General features: G+C 44.8%; 1 protein-coding gene across 1 annotated transcript in view; it reads right to left on the bottom strand.

The window, feature by feature from the left end:
* Positions 1-21,874, bottom strand: part of DGCR2 (DiGeorge syndrome critical region gene 2) — a 1,448,564-nt gene that overhangs the window by 1,128,507 nt on the left and 298,183 nt on the right. The window contains exon 2 of the mRNA XM_044068694.1: positions 10,057-10,179. Coding sequence (XP_043924629.1) covers positions 10,057-10,179 — 123 coding nt within the window. The remainder of the gene's footprint in view (positions 1-10,056; positions 10,180-21,874) is intronic.

Genomic DNA, 21,874 nt, shown 5'->3' on the forward strand with positions numbered 1-21,874 from the left:
GTAGCTCTGAAACTCTTCTAGCTGAGGTTATTGCTAGTAGCAGGGCAGTTTTCCATGAAAGAAATTTTAAATCAGCTGAAAAAGCTGGTTCAAAGGGCGGCAGTGTAAGCTTTTCCAGAACAAAATTGAGATCCCAAGTAGGTGTTGGTGCTCTCCTTGGCGATCTTATGTTCTTAGCCCCTCTGAGGTACTGTCTTAGGAGTGGATGTGAGAATAAGAGAGGATCCGTGTTGTAATGAGCTGAAATTGCTGAGGCGTGGATCTTAATAGATGAAAAGGAAAGTCCTTTGTGCAACATCTCAGTTAAATATTTTAGAATCTGGCGCAAAATCTTTTCCATTTGTCTGAATAGGTTTTCCTGGTGCTGGGCCTTCTGGCCTCCAGAATGACATCCGTAACAGCTTTGGATAGAGGTGTTGGCTGGTTGTTTAGGTAATTTGCCATGCAGCAAGGTTTAAAGTCTTGAGCTGGCTTTGTAGAATCCGACTGTCTCGCTGGGTGAGCAGGTGAGGAATCTGTGGTAAAATCCATGGTGGGCCATGTTCCTTAGAATTGGATACCAATGCTGGCGTGGCCAGTCTGGTGCAATGAGTATCATTTGTGGCCTCTCTAATCTGACTTTCAGCAGTACCTTTGCTAGAAGAGGCAGTGGAGGGAAGGCATACACTGTTAATGTTCTCCAACTGAATGAGAGGGCGTCCACTCTCCAAGCTTGTGGATGGAATGTCCTTGTGCAAAATTTTTGAAGTTGGTAGTTTTGGGGGCTTGCAAACAGATCTATGTCTGGGCGTCCCCATTTCTGAGCTATCATTGCAAATACTTGTGGATCTAGTTTCCACTTGTGTGGATCCATGATGTTTCTGCTTAGGTCGTCTGCCAATGTGTTTCTTTCCTGGCAGGAATTGTGCTTGTAACTGAACCTGGTAAGACAGTGCAGTGTTCCACAAGGTCATTGCTTGCCTGCATAGAGGGTAGGAATGTGTGCCCCCTTGCTTATGTACCACATTACTGTAGTATTGTCCGTCTATTATTAGTTGTCCTGGGTGTAAGAGGTCCTTGAAAGCTGTTGGGGCATTCTGTACTGCTAGCATTTCTTTTTGATTGATATGCAGATGCCTCTGATCTGTAGTCCATTTGTCCTGAATGCACTGTTCTGCCATGTGTGCTCCCCAGGCATAGTCCGATGCATCTGTTGTCATAGTTTGCCTGGCTGTAAGGTGAAAGGCTGACCCTTGTTGAGGTGACATGCCTGTGCCCACCATAGAAACTCCTGTTGAAGGCAGGGAATAAGTGGCATCATTGTTTCCAAGCTGTGGTTGGGCTGAGTCCATACACTTTTCAGGTACCATTGTAATTTCCTCATATGCAGTTTTGCAAATGGTATTAGTAGTATGCAAGATGCCATGAATCCCAAGGCCTGCAGAATTTTTCTTGCAGGGAGTTGGGTCTTTGTTGCCATTATTATGAAATAATGAGTCAGCTGCTGTTGCTTGTCTGGCGTGACATAAGCCATCTGGGCCGTTGTATTCAAGCTGGCACCCAGGAATATTATGTTTTGTGAGGGCACTAGTTTTGATTTCTTTTCGTTTACTGTGTACCCTAGGCAACTTAGAAGGTGTTTGACAAATGCCAGATGCTTTAAAAGAATGTCCTTGCTTTCTGCTTGAATAAGGCAGTCGTCCAGGTATGGGTATATTTGAATTCCTCTGTCTGCAGTATGCAATTACTGGTGCCAGGCATTTTGTGAAGACCCTGGGCGCAATAGATAAGCCAAAGGGCAGTGCAGAGAATTGATAATGTGTTGAACCTGCAATGAAGCGGAGGTATCTTCTGCAATTTTGTCTGATAGGGACATGCAGGTATGCCTCCTTGAGGTCCAACGTTACTAGCCAAGCATTCTTGCCCAGCATGGGAAGAAGCTGCTGTAGTGTTAGCATCTTGAATTTTGGTACTTGCAGATAGGTGTTCAGAACTGAAAGATCCAGAATGGGTCTCCATGCTTTGTCCTTTCTTGGGACTAGAAAGAGTAGAGTAAAATCCTTGTCCTTGCTCCTGTGTAGGTACCTGTTGAATGGCTCTCATGTCCATGAGAGCTGTAATTTGTTTTTGTGCCTCTGCCCATTGATTTGGTGGCAGGTTTGGCATTCCTTTTATCCTTGGTAAGGTATGAAAGTGGAATCTGTATCCTTGAGAGACCATGTTTAGGACCCATTTGTCTTTTGTGATGATGTACCAGTTGTTTGCAAAAAATGCTAATTTTCCTCCCAAGGGAGCTTCCAGGAGAGATTTGCTTGGTAGTTTGAGGATTGAGTCATTGTGTTTGTCTTCTGCTAGCTTGGGGCCTGTCTTCTCCTCCTTTCTGGGTAGCAGTACCCCATTGGCGAGGTTTGTAAGGGCCTTGTGACTGACCTCTGCCCCTTGGGCGTCTGTATTTGCCCCTCTGTGATCTGTCAGAAGCTGGAAAGGACCAGTTTTTTGTTGGCCAATTTCTGCTGAAACGAGGGGTTGTAGCTGCAAAAAATCCTTGACCGTCTGCATAGACTTTGCCTTATCCTCCATTTTCTTTAAAACCTCTTCTGCTTTGACACCAAATAATACATCCTGCTGTAAAGGTGCATCCAATAATTTTGCTTTAACATGATCAGGAAGGGTTTGCTCTTTTAACCAAGCATGTCTACGTATGACAGAGCCAGTAACAGCTGCTCTACAGGAAGCTTCCAATGAATCAAATCCGCATTGTAAAGTATGTTTGCTCACCTGATCAGCTGCATGCAACAGATCCTGCATTTCCTTGAATTCAGACTGTTCAGTATGTGTGCTCATTTTTTGTTTTGAGACATTAGGAATTGCTGATATTTCAGCATGTGAAACTGACAATTTAATGCTCTCATAGCCAGAGTTGCTGAGGTGTATATTTTCTTTCCCCATCTATCTAGGGCTCTGGAATTCCTTTCAGAGAGCACAGGATTTTTAACCATAGAAGCTTTAGCTCCCTTAGGACCCTGGGAAATTGTTTCTGGGTCAGCCACATGGCTTTTATAAAGGAATGTGAGAGAGTCAGGTACTCTGTAGTATCTGTCTGGCTTGGCTAGAGCAGGAGGTAGAGAGTCTGGATTTAGACTAGACTCCAAGTAAACATCATCCACAATATCTAAAACTGGAGGGATAGCAAGAGGTCTGTGCTGGGGTAATAAAAGGAACTCTCTGAGCCTTTTCTTAGAATCAGAGTAGTCCTGGCCTTCCCAGTGGAAATGTTCCCTCATGGTATGTAAAGTTTCCTCAAAGAAGTAGTCTTCAGGGGGAGATGCTGAAGGAATAGAGTCTTCAGCATCAGAGTCTTCATAAGAGGGAAAAGTGTAATCCTGTTCCTCAGAAGAATCTGAGGAAATAGAAACCTGGTCAGAGGAAGCATAACCCTCCTCTTGTCTTATCAGGAGGGGGATGAGAACCCCTGATTAGGGTAATCAAGTCTTCAGCCATGTTAAGCATCTGCTTCTTAGGCATGGGGCCTTGAACTGTAGACTGTTGTACAGTCTTCTTTGGTTTTAAAGGAGTTTTAAGTTTAGAGTAAGATTTAATGGTGAGTGTAGTCGGTCTGAAGACACCTTCTCAAACCAAAGGTGTTTCCACTGCACCGGGGTCTACTTCTGCTCCGGTGTCGGAAGGGCCTAATGAAGTTGTCTGCGTCGGCCTAGTAGACTCCGCTTGAGAATCCGCAGCTGTCTGGGATTCCAGTTCTGCGGTCGTCAGGGGCTGCGTAGGCACCTCACTGAAGACCGGAGAACCGGCGACAGGCCCAGCAGAGGCCTCGGAGTCTGGCTTGTTCCTAGGCTGCCTGCCCTTATCCTTGCATTTTTTATGCATGCCGGTCGTCGGCTGCTCCGACGGCATGATATAATTAAATTTCCTACCAAAGTAATGTTGTGCGAAGTCAAAATGGCGTTTGATAGTTCGTTTATTAAACCTAACACAAAACCGACAACCTGTGACGTCGCGGTCTGGGCCTAGGCAAGGAATACAATAGGAATGGAAGTCCTTATGAGGTATTTGCTTCCCACAAGAAATGCAATTGTTAACTTTTTCTGACATCGGACTGAGGCAAGAAAAGGTTCCCCAACGGGGTACTTAGCTTTATTGAAGACTTCAGACTGAAATTCGAATCGAAAATCTCAGGTGTCGGCCGACCGGCACTTGCGAACTGCTTCTGCTTCGGGCACCGCGCGGCAAGAAAGACTGAAGAAAATGGCGTCGGATGCCTCTTGTATACCCCTGGCGCACTGACGTCAGGGAAGAAGTGACAGCAACCGACGCCAGACCAAGACTTTGGAATTCAGGCCGACTGCGGGACCGCCTGACGGCAGGATAACCCTAGTGTGATGATTGCAGCAGGGTAACACTATGAACATCTGTACTATGTTCTTCATGATTCACTGTTGCAGTCATTACATTTGGGTAGAATCCCAAAGCTATGGTTGGGAGGATGGAATTGTACAGCATTAGGAGCAGCTATAAGGCCCTGCAGGACAGCAGTGGCAAAGCCTGCCCTGGATTTAGAGAAGAGGTAAATGGTAATGCTTGGTGAACATATGAACTGAGCTCCAGGTAGCTGTTTCTAGAATGTCTCTGGTAGGAACCCCTCCGAGAAAGGCTGCAGAAGTAGACACAGCCCTGGTGGAATGGGATCTGATCCCCTTAGGGACAGGTTTATCATGATGCATGCAGCAGAAACTAATACAATGGCTTATCCATTTTGAAATTGTCTGCTTTGAAATAGCCTTTCCCTCTGCCCCTGCAGCAAATGCCACCAGTAGTTGCTCAGATTTTCTTAGAGATTTTGTCCTGTTCAAGTAGAATCTTAGTTGTCTGTGTACATCCAATGAATGTAGAATCCGCTCCCCCTTGTTCTGTGGATTTGGGAAAAAAGTTGGCAGATGAATGGTCTGATTATCAGCCACACTGGATACCACTTTAGGCATAAAGGATGGATTGGTCCTGAGCACTACCCTGTCTGGGTAGAAAATAATAAAAGGCTCCAATGCCATGAGAGCCTGTAGTTCTGAGACCCTTCTAGCTGAAGTGACTGCTAAAAGAAAAGCTGTCTTCCAAGAGAGAAATTTTATGTCCACAGTAGCAGCTGGCTCAAAAGGAGGCAGGGTGAGCTTTTCCAACACAAAACTGAGGTCCCATGCAGGAGTTTGTGCTCTCCTGGGAGGTCTTAAATTTATGGCCCCTCTGAGATACTGCTTTAGCAGGGGAAGAGAAAAGAGGGGAGGCTCTGTGTTGTAATGAGCTGAAATGGCAGAGGCGTGTATTTTTATGGAAGAGAAAGCTAGGCCCTTGTGAAGCATCTCCGTTAAATATTGCAGAATATGAGGGATATTGGGCAGTTCTGTGCTTATTCCTTGTGCCTGATTCCAAGCACAGAATCTTTTCCATTTATCAGCATAAGATTTTCTAGTGCTAGGCCTTCTAGCCTCCAAAATGACATCCATCACAGGTTTGCTGAGAGATGTAACTGGTGAAATTAGTTGATTAGCCATGCTGCAAGATTCAGAGTTTGAAACTTGAGTGTGTAGAATTTGAAAGTTCTGCTGAGACAGTAGATAAGGTGTCTGAGGCAGGTACCACTGAGGAAGGTGAGACATATTGCATAGGAGTGGGTACCAGTGTTGGCGAGGCCAGTCTGGAGCAATCAGAATCATTTTTGGTTTTTCCTGTCCGACTTAGTAATACATTGGAGAGCAGAGGGGGAAAAGCATAGACTGATAGGTTTTTCCAGATGAAGGATAGAGCATCCTCTTTACAAGCTTTTTCGTGATGGATTCTTGTGCTGAATTTGTCCAACTGATTTGGGGTGATGCAAAAAGATCTATGTCTGGGCTCCCCCATTTGTGTGTCAACATGCTGAAGATTTGCAGATCCAGTTTCCACTTGTGTGGGTCCATAAGGTTTCTGCTTAGTTCGTCTGCCAGAGTATTTTGCTTTCCTGGCAGGAATTGAGCTTGTAGATGTATTTGGTAAGACAAGGCTGTGTTCCACATGGTTAGTCTGCAAAGGGGGTAGGAATGGGTACCCCCCTGCTTGCTTATGTACCACATGACTGTGTGTTGTCCGTCTATCAGTAGTTGTCCTGGATGGAGAACGTCCTTGAAAGCTGTCATAGCATTCCGTACAGCTAGCATCTTTCTGGTTGATACGCAGATGCATTTGATTTGGGCTTCATTCGCCCTGAATGCATCTCCCTGCCAGATGCGCCCCCCAAGCATAGTCTGATGAGTCTGTTGTGAGGGTTTGGGTGGCAGGGGGTGGAATGAATGACAGTCCCTTGTTTTGGTGACAGGCCTCTGCCCACCATAGGAACTTTTGCTGCAGGCAAGGAATGATAGGAATCACTGTTTCCAGGCTGTGACAATGTTGACTCCATAAACCTTTCAGGTACCATTGAAGTTTCCTCATATGCAGTCTTGCATATGGAATTAGAAGAATGCAGGAAGCCAAGAACCCCAAGGCCTGCAGAATTTCTCTTGCAGATGACTGGGTTTTTGTGGCCACTTGTTTGAACTAAGTCATCAACTGGATGCTTGTCTGGCGTGAGGTGAGCCATCTGGGCAGTTGTATTCAAGCTTGCACCCAGGAATGTAATTTTTTGAGAGGGTACCAGTTGTGATTTATTTTCGATAACGGTGTACCCTAGGCAAGTTAGAAGCCTTTTTACAAACGCCAGATGCTGTAGAAGAGTGTCCTTGTTTTCTGCCTGAATTAGACAATCCTCCAGATAAGGATAAATTTGAATGTTTCTTTGTCTGCAAAATGCAATTACTGGTGCCAGGCACTTTGTGAAGACCCAAGGCGCAGTAAATAAGCCAAAGGGCAGTGCAGAGAACTGGTAATGCAAATAGCCTGCTTTGAAGCGGAGGTATCTTCTGCAAGATTCCCTGATTGGGATATGCAGGTAAGCCTCTTAAGTCTAGAGTTACCAACCAGGCATCCTTGCCTAGCATAGGCAGTAACTGTTGTAGAGTCAGCATCTTGAATTTTGGAATGTCCAGGAAAGTATTTAGAATGGATAAGTCCAGAATTGGATGCCATGATTTGCTTTTTCTGGGTACCAGGAAAAGTCTTGAGTAAAAACCTTGTCCTTTCTCCTTTTCTGGTACTGGTTGAATAGCCCCCATATCCATGAGGGACATAACTTGTTTCTGGGTCTCTGCCCACTGATTTGGAGGCAGATCTGGCCATCCATTTGGAATTGGCAACGTGTGGAAATGAAATCTGTATCCCTGGGATACAAAATTTAAAACCCACTTGTCCTGGGTAATTAGATGCCAATTTTGTGCATTAAGTGCTAGTTTTCCCCCCAAATGGGGCTGCCAAAAGATAAGTGCTTGGCAATAGCAGAGGAAAGTCATCGAGACTTTTTACCGGAGGGGGGGTGCCTTACTACTTCCAGATTTGGAGGTGGAAGCACCCCATTGTTTTGTTCTTTAAGTTCCTTGTGACTGAAACCTGGAGCCTTTGGAGTGCCTGGGTTTGACTTGAGAGGTTCTGGTGGGTACTGGAAAGGACCAATTCTTAGTAGGCCAGTGCCTACTGAACCTGGGTGGCTGCACTTGTAGGAAATCTTTTACAGTTTGCATAGATTTAGCTTTGTCTTCCATCTTTTTCATAACTTCTTCCTCCTTATTACCAAATAGACTGTCCTGTTGCAAAAGAGCATCCAACAATTTTGCTTTAACATGATCAGGCAAATTTTGCTCCTTGAGCCAAGCATGCCTTCTTATCACAGATCCAGTTGCAGCGATCCTGCAAGAGGCCTCCAAGGAATCAAAACCACATTGCAAAGTATGCTTTCCAACTTGTTCAGCTGAATGCAATAAATCCTGTAACTCTATTTTCCACTCAGTCGGAAATCAACATCATTTTCTGTTTAAGCCAATGACATGCTGCTATTTAAGCATATGAAATTGACAATTTAAAGCCCTGATTGCCACAGTTACAGACGTGTAAACCTTCTTACCCCATCTATCCAGCTCCCTACAGTCTCTATCAGAAGGAATAGGATTTTTTAGCAGTAGAAGCCTTAACACCCTTGGGACCCTGAGAAATTGTTTCAGGGTCAGCAGCAGGGTTTTTAAAAAGAAATTTGTGGGAGTCAGGAATCCTGTAATATCTGTCTGGCTTACTAGGAGCTGGAGGCATGGAATCAGGAGCCATGCTGGATTCTGAGAAAACATCAACAATGTCTAAAACAGGAGGGCTAGCCAAAGGCCTATGCTGAGGAAGAAGGAAATCCCTAAGCCTCTTTTTGGATTCTGAAAAATCCTGACTCTCCCAACGAAAAAGTTCCCTTAAGGTATGCAAAGTTTCTCCAAAAGAAAAATCCTCAGGAGGAGAAGCAGAAGGGATGGATTCTTCTGCATCAGAGTCCTCATAAGGAGGGACAGATAGTTCCTGATCAGAAGAGGAATCAAAAGAAATGGAAACCTGATCTGAAGATTCATAACCAGTGCTTTGCCTAGGCCTCTTAGCAGGACGGGGTTGGGAACTCCTGATCAAAGTAATTAAATCCTCAGCCATTTTGATCATTTGTTTTTTAGGCATAGGGGCCTGAGCACGTGGCCCATGCGTCGGTTTTTTAAAGTTGGTTTTGGCCTTGTTTTTGAGGATGGTGGTTTAATATACAAATCTTTAGGCCTGAAAACACCCTCTAAAGCCAGTGTCTGCTCAGTGGCTCTGGACCCATTTAAGGGAGAGACATCCGCGGGTTCAATACTTGAAGTGTCTCGTGGCATACCGGACTCCGAATGGGTCTCAGTAGAGGCCTGCGAATCAAAAGTAGCGGGTATAAGGGGCTGCGAAAGCACCTCATGGAGTACCGGCGACTGGCTTAGGAGAAGCTTCGTTGTTGGTTTTGGACCTAGACTGTCTCTGTCTTTCTTTGTGCTTTTTGTGAATTCCGGTCGTCGGACTGCTAACAGACATTTCTGGATAGTTAAATCTTGAGCCAAAATATTTAGATGCAAAAATATACAGACGCTTAATAGTGGGTTGGTTAAATTTAGCACAAACCAACAGCAAGGCACGATGTGGTCAGGGCCTAGGCAAGGAATACAGTACAAATGAAAATCCTTGAGGTATTTGCTTCCCAGAAGTAATACAATTAACTTTTACTGACATCGGTAAGGAGCAAGAAAAAAGTTTCCCCAACGGGGTACTTAGCTTTAGAGATTGAAGACTTTGGTTCTGAAACTCAAACGAAAATTTCAGGAGTCGTCTGATCGGCACTTGCAAACTGCTTCTGCTTCAGGCACAGTGCGGCAAGAAAGATTGAGGAAAATGGCGTCAGCAGCATGTTTTATATCCCTGACGATCTGACGTCATGGAAGAAGGGACAGCAACCGATGCAGGACCCAAGACTTTGTTATTCAGGCCGACTGAGGGCAACCTGCCAGCAGATTACTCAAATGTAATGACTGCAACAGTGAAACACGAAGAACATCCATGTTTCCTTAAATACACCCCTGGTTAAAAAATCTCAACTCACTCATCCAGTAAAGTATACAATAAGCCTTACCTACTGATTGATAAAAGAATGTAGCCCACCATTACTATAGCCTAAAATTTCCTAGAAGGATGAAGCAAGTCCAGGTATGGCTACTCGATGGCTGAGAAAAAGTACCAAATCAAACTTGGCGCATTCACAAGAAAACCAAGAGGAGAGGCCCAACTTTGCTACAGTACAGTTTGTCAGTTATTAAAGACTAGCAGTACAAAATCAGTTACTCAGCAGCACGACTTTTGTCACTAATTGACAGATGTTCTCATGGACTTCCTGCACAAAAGTGGGGATAAGGAGAAAATCTAATGCCCTTTTCTTTAATATGACAATCTAATAGCCAATGATCTACAAATGGATAAAGGAAACATTGCCAAATATCTTCCTTGATTCTATAATGCTTCATTCTTCTGTACCATTTAAGGTACTTTAGTATTGTCCATCGTCTTCAAAGCTCCACCCACACAGGATTTGCTTAACCCATTAAAAGCCAATCCTACCTGGACAGTCTACTTCATCGCTTCCGTCTTCACAGGTCTTCCAGCCATCACATTGAAAGGCCACAGGTATACATTGGATTGACCCAGTACGGCAAGCAAACTGATCAGGGCTACAACGGAGCTCTGTTAAAAAAAAAAATAAAATAAAATAAATAAAAACAAAAATCCATTAAAACTGAAGATACAATCAAATCCAGTAAACAAATGTACAGTATTGAGAATTTTCATCTGACAAATCTGTAATGGGTAATGTCAGAAATGCAGGTTTCATTAGTTTGGTTTTCAGCAGGATATCTTGTGAGTGTAGCATGAATGTTGTTCCAGTGTTATCTGAGAGTTTTCTAGTTTCCTCCCACATCTCAACTTATGCAGAAAGTAAACTGTGAGCGGGAGTGCTCGCGGGCAAGTCTGTGTGAGACAATTTGGTCAAAAGAGAACACTTGCACGTGAGAGTGTGCTCAAATTTGTGCACGAGTCAGACAGAGTACGTGTGCATGCAAACAAGAGACTGAGCATGTATGAGAGGGTGGAGACTGGGTGCGTGATATAGATAAAAGGCCTTTCTATTTGCCTAACAAAGTCTTGGGAGTTCACTGGCTTTTAACAGAGTTATACAGGAGTCAGATGCACCTCAGTAGTACAGAATCAATACGCAAGTTACTTTTATTAACTTTAGCTAGACTAGTCCTACTAAGCAATAATTCATTTACTAATAAGTGCAATAAAAAGTACAGTTTTGTACCTACCATAAATGTAGATGTTAGAGTGCTAATGCAGCTGCAGTCATAACAGATGGGTTTTCCTGCCGTCAGGCAGGTCCTCGGTAGGCCGAATTCCAAAGTCTAGGTCCAGCGTCGGATGTAGTCACTTCTTCCCTGACGTCAGTGCGACAGGGGTATAAAAGAACCAGCCAACGCCATTTTCTTCAGTTTTTCTTGCCCCAGATGTCAGGTGCCCCCAGAAGGAAGGCAAAACATAAATTTATGTAATAATGCAATGCAATATAATCAAAAAACAGTAGTTGCAAGCAAATACACCATAAAAGAATACCCCAATCAGGTTGTATGAGAAGGTGTTAGCCATTAGGCCTGTCCCAAGAGGGGAAGGAGGGAGGGAAACCTGGACTGCAGCTGTATTAGCACTCGAATATCTATATTTATGGTAGGTACAAAACTGTACTATGTTCATCGTGCATACAGCTGCAGTCATAACAGATGGGTAGAATCCCAAAGCTAAAAAAGGGGTGGTAGGCACTAAGTGGAACTAGGAGGAGCCAGGATGCCCTGCAAGACTGCAGTGGCAAAGCCTGCTCTTGTTCTGGAGTATAAAGGCAGATGGTAGTGCTTTGTGAAGGTATGTACAGAACTCCAAGTGGCTGCCTCCAAGATATCTTTAGTAGGCACTCCTCTGAGGAAGGCTGTGGAGGTGGCTGTGGCCCTAGTGGTGTGTGATCTGATACCAGTAGGTACGAGCTTTCCATGATAGGAGTAACAGAAGCGTATACAGTGACCATTCCACTTGGAAATGGTCTGTTTAGTTACAGGTTTCCCTTGACCCCCCACAGCATAGGAAACTAGGAGTTGATCTGATTTTCTGAAGGGTTTGGTTCTGTCCAAGTAGTAACGTAGCTGCCTATGGATGTCTAAAGAATGAAGCAGCCTCTCCCCTTTGTTTTGAGGATTAGGGTAGAAGGTAGGAAGGTGTATGGCCTGGTTTAGGGCTACCTTAGATACCACTTTAGGCATAAAAGAAGGGTTAGTACGCAGGGAAACCCTGTCCTGATGGAATATGAGGAATGGCTGCACCGCCATGAGGGCCTGTAACTCAGATACCCTACGAGCTGAAGTGATGGCCCGGAGAAAAGCTGTTTTCCAGGACAAATATTGTAATTCTGCTGAAGCAGCTGGTTCAAAGGGAGGCAATGTCAATTTTTCCAGTACATAGTTAAGGTCCCAAACTGGCACTGGTTGTTTCCTTGGAGGCCATATGTTCTTAGCCCCTCTGAGGAACTGTCGCAGGAGTGGGTGTGAGAATAAAGGAGGATCCATATTGAATTCTGCAGAGATTGCTGAGGCATGTATCTTGATTGAGGAAAATGAAAGTCCCTTGCTCAAAAGTTCAGCTAGGTACTGTAAGATCTGAGGCAGGTTTAATTTTCTAGGATCCTGCCCTCGTTCTTCATTCCAACAGCAAAACCGCTTCCATTTTGCGGAGTAAGCTTTTCTTGTAGATGGTCTTCTGGCCTCCAAAATGACATCCTGCACTTCTTTGGAGAGTAGTGTCTGATGTGAAGTTAAGGAATTTTCCATGCAGCTAGGCTGAGAGTTTTCAGCTGACTGTGTAGGGTTTTGAAATTGTTCTGCGTCAGCAGTAGAGGTGTTAGAGGCAGGGGCCACGGAGGAGTGTGTGTTAGGCTCCTCAATAGTGGATACCAATGTTGTCTCGGCCAGTCTGGAGCAATCAGTATCATCCTCGGCTTGTCTGTTCTTACTTTCAAAAGCACCTTGGGCAGCAGAGGTAGTGGTGGGAATGCATAAACTGACCAAGTTGTCCATGTGAATGAAAGGGCGTCCACTTTCCAAGCCTTTGGGTGGAAGGTCCTTGAGCAAAACTTTTTTAATTGATGATTTTTGTGGGAGGCAAAAAGGTCTATGTCTGGCCTTCCCCACGCTTGAACAACCTCCATGAATACGTGTGGATGTAGCTTCCATTCGTGAGGGTCTGTCATATGCCTGCTCAGAGTGTCTGCCAGTGTGTTTTCCATTCCTGGCAGGTACTGAACCTGAAGTTCCATTTGTCTTTCCAGAGCTAGATTCCAAAGAGTCATGGTTAGTCTGCACAAGGGGTATGAATGAGTTCCTCCTTGTTTATGTACCACATTACTGTGGTGTTGTCTGTTCTTATGAGCAGTTGTCCTGGATGCAGGAATTCTCTGAACGCTGAAATTGCATTTATTACTGCCAGCATTTCTTTTTGATTGATGTGAAGGTGCTTTTCTGTTTGGGGCCATCTGCCCTGAATGCACCTGTCCTTCATGTGCGCCCCCCAGGCGTAATCTGAGGCGTCTGTGGTTATGACTTGTGTAGCTTGAGGCTTGCAGAATGGGAGGCCTTTGTTTACTTGGCATGCTTGGGCCCACCATATGAACTCCTTTTGAAGACAGGGAATTATTGGAATCTCCACTTCTAAACTGTGACTGTGTTGAGACCATAGATTTTGTAGGTACCATTGAAGTTTCCTCATGTGCAACTTTGCACATGGGATTAGAAGAATGCAAGATGCCATGAATCCCAGAGCCTGCAGGATTTTCCTTGCAGTAAGCCTGGTACTTTTTGCAAGCATTTTGAAGTAATTAGATAGTTGCCCTTGTTTTTCTGTTGTAAGGTAAGCCATCTGGGTGTTTGTGTCCAAGTTGGCACCCAGGAAGGTTATTTTCTGAGAGGGTGTTAGCTTTGATTTCTCCTTGTTGATGGTGTATCCCACAGAAAGCAGTAAACGTGTCACATATGCCAGATGTTTCAGAAGTACGTGTTTGCTGTCCGCTTGGATCAGGCAGTCGTCCAGATAAGGGTAAATTTGTATCCCTTGAAGTCTGCAGTATGCAATCACTGATGCCAGGCACTTGGTGAATACTCTGGGCGCAGTAGATAAGCCAAAGGGCAATGCAGAGAATTGGTAGTGGTTTGAACCTGCAAGAAATCTGAGGTATCTTCTGCAACTTTGTCTGATTGGGACATGCAGGTATGCCTCCTTGAGGTCCAAAGTTACCAGCCAAAACCCCTTGCCCAGCATGGGAAGGAGTTGCTGTAATGTGAGCATCTTGAATTTTGGCGAGAAGAAATGTGTTGAGAATGGATAAGTCCAGAATGGGTCTCCAGTCGCTTCCTTTTCTTGGCACCAGAAAAGCCTTGAATAAAAACCTTGTGCTTGTTGGTGCGTAGGTACCTTTTGTATAGCCCTCATGTTTAGGAGCTTTGCGATTTGTAGTTGTGCCTCTACCCTTTGATTTTGTGGTAGGTTTGGCATGCCTCTCATTTTTGGAAGAGTGTGAAAATGAAATTTGTAGCCTCTGTTTATTATGTCCAGAATCCATTTGTCTGTTGTGACAATATGCCAATTGTTTGCAAATAGTGCCAGTTTTCCTCCCAAAGGTGCTGCCAGTTGAATTTTGCTTGGCATGGAAATGAGGGAGTCATTGAGTCTGTTTTCTGTACTGCTGTGCACTGTCGTCACCACCTCTTGGTGTTGGTGATTGCCATTGTCTGCCTCTGTAGGACCCTTGGGGTTGTCCTCTGCCCCTTCCGCGTCTGTATCTGCCTCTTTGGGCCTTGTCAGTGGCTGGAAAGGACCAGTTTTTTGACGGCCAATTCCTGCTGAACCTTGGTGGCTGAACCTGTAAGAAAGCTTTGACAGTTTGCATAGATTTTGCTTTTTCTTCCATTTTACGTAAAATATCCTCAGCATTAGCACCAAAAAGAACATCCTGATGTAACGGTGCATCCAGAATTTTTGCTTTCACCTGGTCTGGAAGATTTTGTTCCCTTAGCCACACATGTCTGCGAATGACTGCTCCGGTGGCGGCCGATCTGCTGGAGGCCTCTAGGGCATCATATTCCACATTGTAAGGAGTGCTTGCCCACTTGTTCAGCACTATGCATAATATCCTGCAACTCTTTTAAATCTGGTTGTTCAGGCTGTGACATTTTGGTTTTTAATTGTGATAACAGAAATTGCTGATATTTAATCATATGAAACTGTCAGTTTAAGGCCCTCATGGCAAGGGTGGCCGAGGTGTAAACCTTCTTACCCCACCTTTCTAGAGATCTAGATTCCCTTTCCGCAGGTAGTGGATTCTTGGCCGTGGAAGCCTTAATTCCTTTAGGGCCTTGAGAAATAGTTTCAGGGTCTACATTATGGCCTTTATAGAGGAACTGATGAGAATTAGGAACTCTGTAATACCTATCCGGCTTAACTGGTGCAGGAGGCAGAGAATCAGGATTAAGACAGGCCTCCGAGTATACATCATCCAAAACCTCCAAAACAGGGGGAATAGCCAAAGGTCTATGCTGAGGTAACCAGAGGAATTCCCTAAGCCTTTTCTTGGAGTCTGAAAAGTCTTGGCCTTCCCAATGGAAGTGCTCTCTCAAGGAGTGTAAAGTTTCCCCAAAGGAAAAATCCTCAGGGGGGGATACAGAAGGAATAGACTGCTCTGCATCCGAATCATCGAAGGGTGAATAAGAGTGTTCTTCAGCATCAGAATGTTCTGATAAAATGGATTCTTGGTCAGAAGGAGGAGAATCCTCCTCTACTCTGGGTCTCTTGTACGCGCGGCCCTGGGAGCCTCTGATAAGAGTGATCAGGTCTTCAGCCATTTTAAGCATGTGCTTCTTAGGTGTAGGCCCAGGTCTTGGGCCTTGTGAGGCAGGCCTAGAAAGTTGCTTGGCTGATTTGGCTTTAGTAAAGGCCTTGATGGAGAAAGAAGATGAAGGCCTAAATACACCATGGGTGGATGTAGATCTATCCACATTGGTGGGTTCGACATGAGCAGGGGCTTCGGTTGTAGTTTGGGAAAGGACCGAAGAACCAGCGGTCTCAGGTACAGACGACCCCGCCGAGGGAGTGTCGTCAGTAGTCAGGGACTGCAAAGGCGTCTCGATGAGAACCGGCCCACGTGGAGCTTGTTTCGGCGTGGTGTCGGTGGAGACCGCAGTTCTCGACTGACGGTCCTTTTCTTTGCGTTTTCTGGACATAGCGGTAGTCGGAGTATCCGACGACATTTTATAATTAAACGCTTTACCAAAAAAGTGCTGGGCGAACTCCGCCCGACGCTTGATAGTGCGTTTATTGAAGGTAGCACAAAAGCGGCAGCCCGAGACGTCGTGGTCTGGGCCCAAACAAGGTATGCAAAGGGAATGGAAATCCTTATGCGGTATTTGCTTCCCACAAGAAATACAATTATTAACTTTTTCTGACATCGGTCTGAGGCAAGAAAAGATTCCCCAACAGGGTACTTGGCTTTAATGAAGACTTCAGTTCTAAATTTTTCGTAATTCAGGAGCTGGCCGACCGGCACTTAAGAACTGCTTCTGCTTCGGGCACCGCGCGGCAACAAAGACTGAAGAAGATGGCGTCGGCTGTGTCTTTTATACTCTAGCCTTCCTGACGTCAGAAGAGTACGCGACAACAACCGACGCCGAGGGAGTGTCGTCAGTAGTCCGGGACTGCAAAGGCGTCTCGCTGAGAACCGGCCCACGTGGAGCTTGTTTCGGCGTGGTGTCGGTGGAGACCGCAGTTCTCGACTGACGGTCCTTTTCTTTGCGTTTTCTGGACATAGCGGTAGTCGGAGTATCCGATGACATTTTATAATTAAACGCTTTACCAAAAAAGTGCTGGGCGAACTCCGCCCGACGCTTGATAGTGCGTTTATTGAAGGTAGCACAAAAGCGGCAGCCCGAGACGTCGTGGTCTGGGCCCAAACAAGGTATGCAAAGGGAATGGAAATCCTTATGCGGTATTTGCTTCCCACAAGAAATACAATTATTAACTTTTTCTGACATCGGTCTGAGGCAAGAAAAGATTCCCCAACGGGGTACTTGGCTTCAATGAAGACTTCAGTTCTAAATTTTTCGTAATTCAGGAGCTGGCCGACCGGCACTTGCGAACTGCTTCTTGGGCACCGCGGCAAAAAAGACTGAAGAAGATGGCGTCGGCTGTGTCTTTTATACTCTAGCCTTCCTGACGTCAGAAGAGTACGCGACAACAACCGACGCCGGACCAAGACTTTGGAATTCGGCCGACCGAGGGACCGCCTGCCGGCTGAAAACCCATACGTAATTACTGCAGCTGTAATGCACGATGAACATCTGATGAGAATTAGGTACTCTTGTAATACCTATCCGGCTTAACTGGTGCAGGAGGCAGAGAATCAGGATTAAGGCAGGCCTCCGAGTAAACATCATCCAATACCTCCAAAACAGGAGGAATAGCCAAAGGTCTATGCTGTGGTAACCAGAGAAATTCCCTAAGCCTTTTCTTGGAGTCTGAAAAGTCTTGGCCTTCCCAATGGAAGTGCTCTCTCAAAGAGTGTAAGGTTTCCCCAAAGAAAAAATCCTCAGGGGGGGATACAGAAGGAATAGACTGCTCTGCATCCGAATCCTCGAAAGGGGAATAAGAGTGTTCCTCAGCATCAGAATGTTCTGATAAAATGGATCCCTGGTCAGAAGTAGGAGAATCCTCCTCTACTCTGGGTCTCTTGTCCGGAGGGGCCTGGGAGCCTCTGATAAGAGTGATCAGGTCTTCAGCCATTTTAAGCATGTGCTTCTTAGGCGTGGGCCCAGGTGGTGGGCCTTGTGTAGCAGGCCTAGTATGTTGCCTGGCTGTTTTGGATTTAGTGAAGGCCTTGATAGAGAAAGATGATGAAGGCCTAAATACACCATGGGTGGATGTAGATCTATCCACATTGGTAGGCTCGACATATGCAGGGGCTTCGGTTGTAGTCTGGGAAAGGGCCGAAGAACCAGCGGTCTCGGGTACAGAAGACCCCGCCAAGGGAGTGTCGTCGGTAGTCAGGGACTGCAAAGGCGTCTCACTGAGAACCGGACCACGTGGAGCCTGTTTCAGCGTGGTGTCGGTGGAGACCGCGGTCCTCGTCTGGCGGTCCTTTTCTTTGCGTTTTTTTAGACAAAGCGGTAGTCGGAGTATCCGACGACATTTTATAATTAAACGCTTTACCAAAAAAGTGCTGGGCGAACTCCGCCCGACGCTTGGTAGTGCGTTTATTGAAGGTAGCGCAAAAGCGACAGCCCGAGACGTCGTGGTCTGGGCCCAAACAAGGTATGCAAAGGGAATGGAAATCCTTATGCGGTATCTGCTTCCCACAAGAAATACAATTAACTTTTTCTGACATCGGTCTGAGGCAAGAAAAGATTCCCCAACGGGGTACTTAGCTTTAATGAAGACTTCGGTTCCAAAATTTTTCGTAATTCAGGAGCTGGCCGACCGGCACTTGCGAACTGCTTCTGCTTCGGGCACCGCGCGGCAAAAAAAGACTGAAGAAGATGGCGTCGGCTGTGTCTTTTATACTCTAGCCTTCCTGACGTCAGAAGAGTACGTGACAACAACCGACGCCGGACCAAGACTTTGGAATTCGGCCGACCGAGGGACCGCCTGCCGGCTGAAAACCCCATATGTGATTACTGCAGCTGTAATGCACGATGAACATCAGTAAGCAGGAAGGAGGAGGTGGAAGCAAAGACAGGTCACAGCAAAAAATAGATATTCTACATGACACACTCAGGCTTGAGGACCCTGGATTAGGCACATTTACTGCAGTTAAGCTCCAGAGTTTAACTAGCAAATGCTGCCAAGGGTACCGTATAATGCCAGAGATTCCTCCAACCACGACATCACTACAAACCCCTGAACCTCCAAAAATATATTTTTTACATCTACACACACGTGTGTGTGTGTGTGTTTATGTATGTATGTATATATATATATATATATATATATATATATATATATATATATATATATATATATATATATATATATAGATATATATATATATATATGTATATATATATATATATATATATATATGTGTGTGTGTGTGTGTATATATATATATATATATATATATATATATATATATATATCTATATTCACACACATATAGGGTCCTGATGAAGACATGAAAAGTCAGCAAGCAAAGGAGAGTAGATGTGCTGAAATTGAATTCATCCTCAAGTCTTGGTGAGTACCTTCACGAGGTGGACCCTGTTTTTTCACAAATTCTCACCAAAGCGACACTGACGGACTATATTTATATAGCATATGTCATGGACAGAAGTAAATCAAAAATAAAAAAAAATAGCTGGGTGCACAAGACCCTGGATAAAAAAGTGCCCAACCCTGGTAGGTGCACTAGTGCCAGGACTGGAAAAAGTGACAGTGTAGAATCCTCAAAATACGGAAACATTCCTGCAATGGGGCCAGCCCCCCCGTTGTATTAGGAAGTAGCAGTCCACAAAAACGACAAAAATTGATTGGCCAAAGAAGAGCCATAAAGAAGACAGAGTGGACTATTGAGGAAAAGAAAAATTATGTATTGTTACTATTACATAAAAAGCTCAGAATTTCCAGACACAAGATATACAAAATGATTGAGAGAGAAATTAGTGGAAAGAAAAATACCAGAAGCGTCAATAAAAATGTCTGTTGATTAATACAACAGATTTTTGAAAAACAGTATATAGATCAAGAAATTTTGATCTGTTTGGAAAAAGAAGCATCGGAGGAAGTGAGAAAATAAAACAATAAAACCTAGAGATATTTGAAAAATATAAAAAAGAAATACGGACATGGGAAAGAAAGATTTGATATGGTGCAATATTTATGCAAAGGAGAAAGCCAAGTTGATTAATATAGAGAAGGCAGTCTCAAAGATATTCTTAGAGAAATACAGGCAAAGGCACCCAGATATGGAAAATTTCACAATAAAAAGATTAATAGCACATTGATGTAATGCAGAAAAGATTAGTAAAGCAGAAGTTAAAGAAACAGAGGTTGAAGTTATGGAGTGCCTGCGAAGTGAAGGATTTAATGTAGAAGGTCTAAAACAGACTACATTACAGCATGATGGAGTGAGTCCCCAGAATAAGGGAAAGCAAGATCATCAGGAGACGTGAAGAAATATGGACGGGGAAAGGAAGAGAGATTTAATATGGTGCAATATTTATGCAAGGAGAAAGCAAAATTAACCAAAACAAAAAGAGCAGCACCAAAGATATTTGAAGAAAAATACAGGGAAAGGAATCTGGACATGGAAAAAGTACAGTTGTGTACACTTACCATAAATTTAGATGTTCGAGTGTATTCACTGTTGCTGTCATTACATTTGGGTTATCTGCCTGCAAGTCTTCTTCAGCCGGCCTGATTACCAAAGTCTTGGGTCCTGCTTCGGACGCTGTCTCATCTTCCATGACTTCAGGTAGTTGGGGGTATAAAGCATTGCAGCCAATGCAATTACATCAGTTTTTCTTGCCCCAGATGTCAGGTGCCCCCATAATGGGAAGCAATTATATACAAGGTTACACCTCCAACAAAAAGCAAATTCACCAGAAAGCTTAGATACAGTAAACAAGAAGAAACGTATAGCCAATATAGATGTCAGGGGGCTGGAGGGAGGGTAACCAGGACTGCAACAGTGAATACACTAACATCTACATTTATGGTAAGTGTACACAACTGTACTAAGTTCTTAAGTGTTTCATTTTTGCAGTCATTACATTTGGGGAGATTCCCAAAGCTAAGGAAGGGAGGAGGCAGTTAGAGCATTAGGGCCAGCTATTAAGCTCTGCAAGATTGCAGTGGCAAAACCAGCTCTGGATTTAGAAAAAAATAAACAAGTGGTAATGCTTGATGAAGGTATGTACATAGCTCCAGGTAGTAGCTTCTAGGATGTCCCTGGTAGGAACACCTCTGAGAAAGGCTGTTGAAGTAGATGCAGCCCTGGTGGAACGTGATCTTATCCCCTGTGGTGTAGGTATTCCGTGGTGCTTATAGCAGAAAATGCAATGGCCTATCCACTTAGAAATGGTTTGCTTTGAAACTGCCTTCCCCTCTGCCCCTGCAGCAAAGGCAACTAACAGACGTTCAGTTTTCCTGATAGATTTTATTTGGACAGGACTAAGCCTAAGTTGTCTGTGCACGCCCAAAGAGTCCAGTATTTGTTCTCCTTTGTTCTGTGGATTAGAAAAGAAGGTTGTCAAATGAATGGACTGATTAAGGGCCACACTGGTTACCACCTTGGGCATAAAGGAAGGATTGGTCCTGAGGGACACCCTGTCTGCATGGAAGATGATAAAGGGCTCCACTGTCATGAGAGCCTGTAATTCAGGCACTCTTCTTGCTGAAGAGATGGCTAGAAGGAAAGCTGTTTTCCAAGAAAGGAATTTCAACTCTGCAGTTGCCGCTGGCTCCAAAGGAGGTATATTGAGCTTTTCCAATACGAAGTTAAGGTCCCAGGCTAGAGTAGGGGCTCTCCTGGGTGGTCTTAAAATTTTGGCCTCTCTGAGGAATTGCTTCAGCAGGGGGTGAGAAAAGAGGAGTGGTTCAGTACTGTAATGTGTTGAAATGGCTGTGGCATGAATTTTAACAGATGAGAAGGAAAGGCCCTTGTGGAGCATCTCTATTAAGTACTGAAGAATATGCAGTAAGCTGGGCACTGGTGTGCCCATCACTTGAGTCTGGCTCTAGGAACAGTATCTTTTCCACTTTTTAGCATATGATTTTCTAGTACTAGGTCTCCTTGCCTCCAGAATGACATCCAGCACTTGCTTACTAACAAAGGATATTGGAGAGCTCAGGTAATTAAGCCAGGCTGCAAGGTTCAGGGTTTGAAGCTGAGTGCAGAATCCAGCCCTCCTGCTGGGACAGCAGGGAAGGCCCTGAGGTAGGTGCCATGGTTCCAGCAGTGGCACACTGCCCAAGAGGGGGTACCAGTGCTGGCTTGGCCAATCTGGTGCAATGAGAATTGTCCTTGGTTTGTTCTGTTTGATCTTTAGCAGAACTTTCAAGAGGACAGGCAGAGGGAGGAAAGGCATAAACTGAGAGGCTTTCCCAGGTGAAGGACAGGGCATCCACTTTCCAAGCTTGTCTGTGGGGAGTCCTCCTGCAGAATTTGTCCAATTGGTAGTTCTCAGGGGAGGCAAACAGGTCTATCTCTGGCCTCCATTTGTTTCTCACAGTGTTGAATGTCTTTGGTTCCAGTTTCCACTTGTGTGGGTCCAGGCGGTTTCTGCTTAGGTCGTCTGCC

This window comes from Protopterus annectens, chromosome 4.part0 (genome assembly GCF_019279795.1).
Source record: "Protopterus annectens isolate FY-2018-M chromosome 4.part0, PAN1.0, whole genome shotgun sequence".
NCBI lineage: Eukaryota > Metazoa > Chordata > Ceratodontiformes > Protopteridae > Protopterus > Protopterus annectens.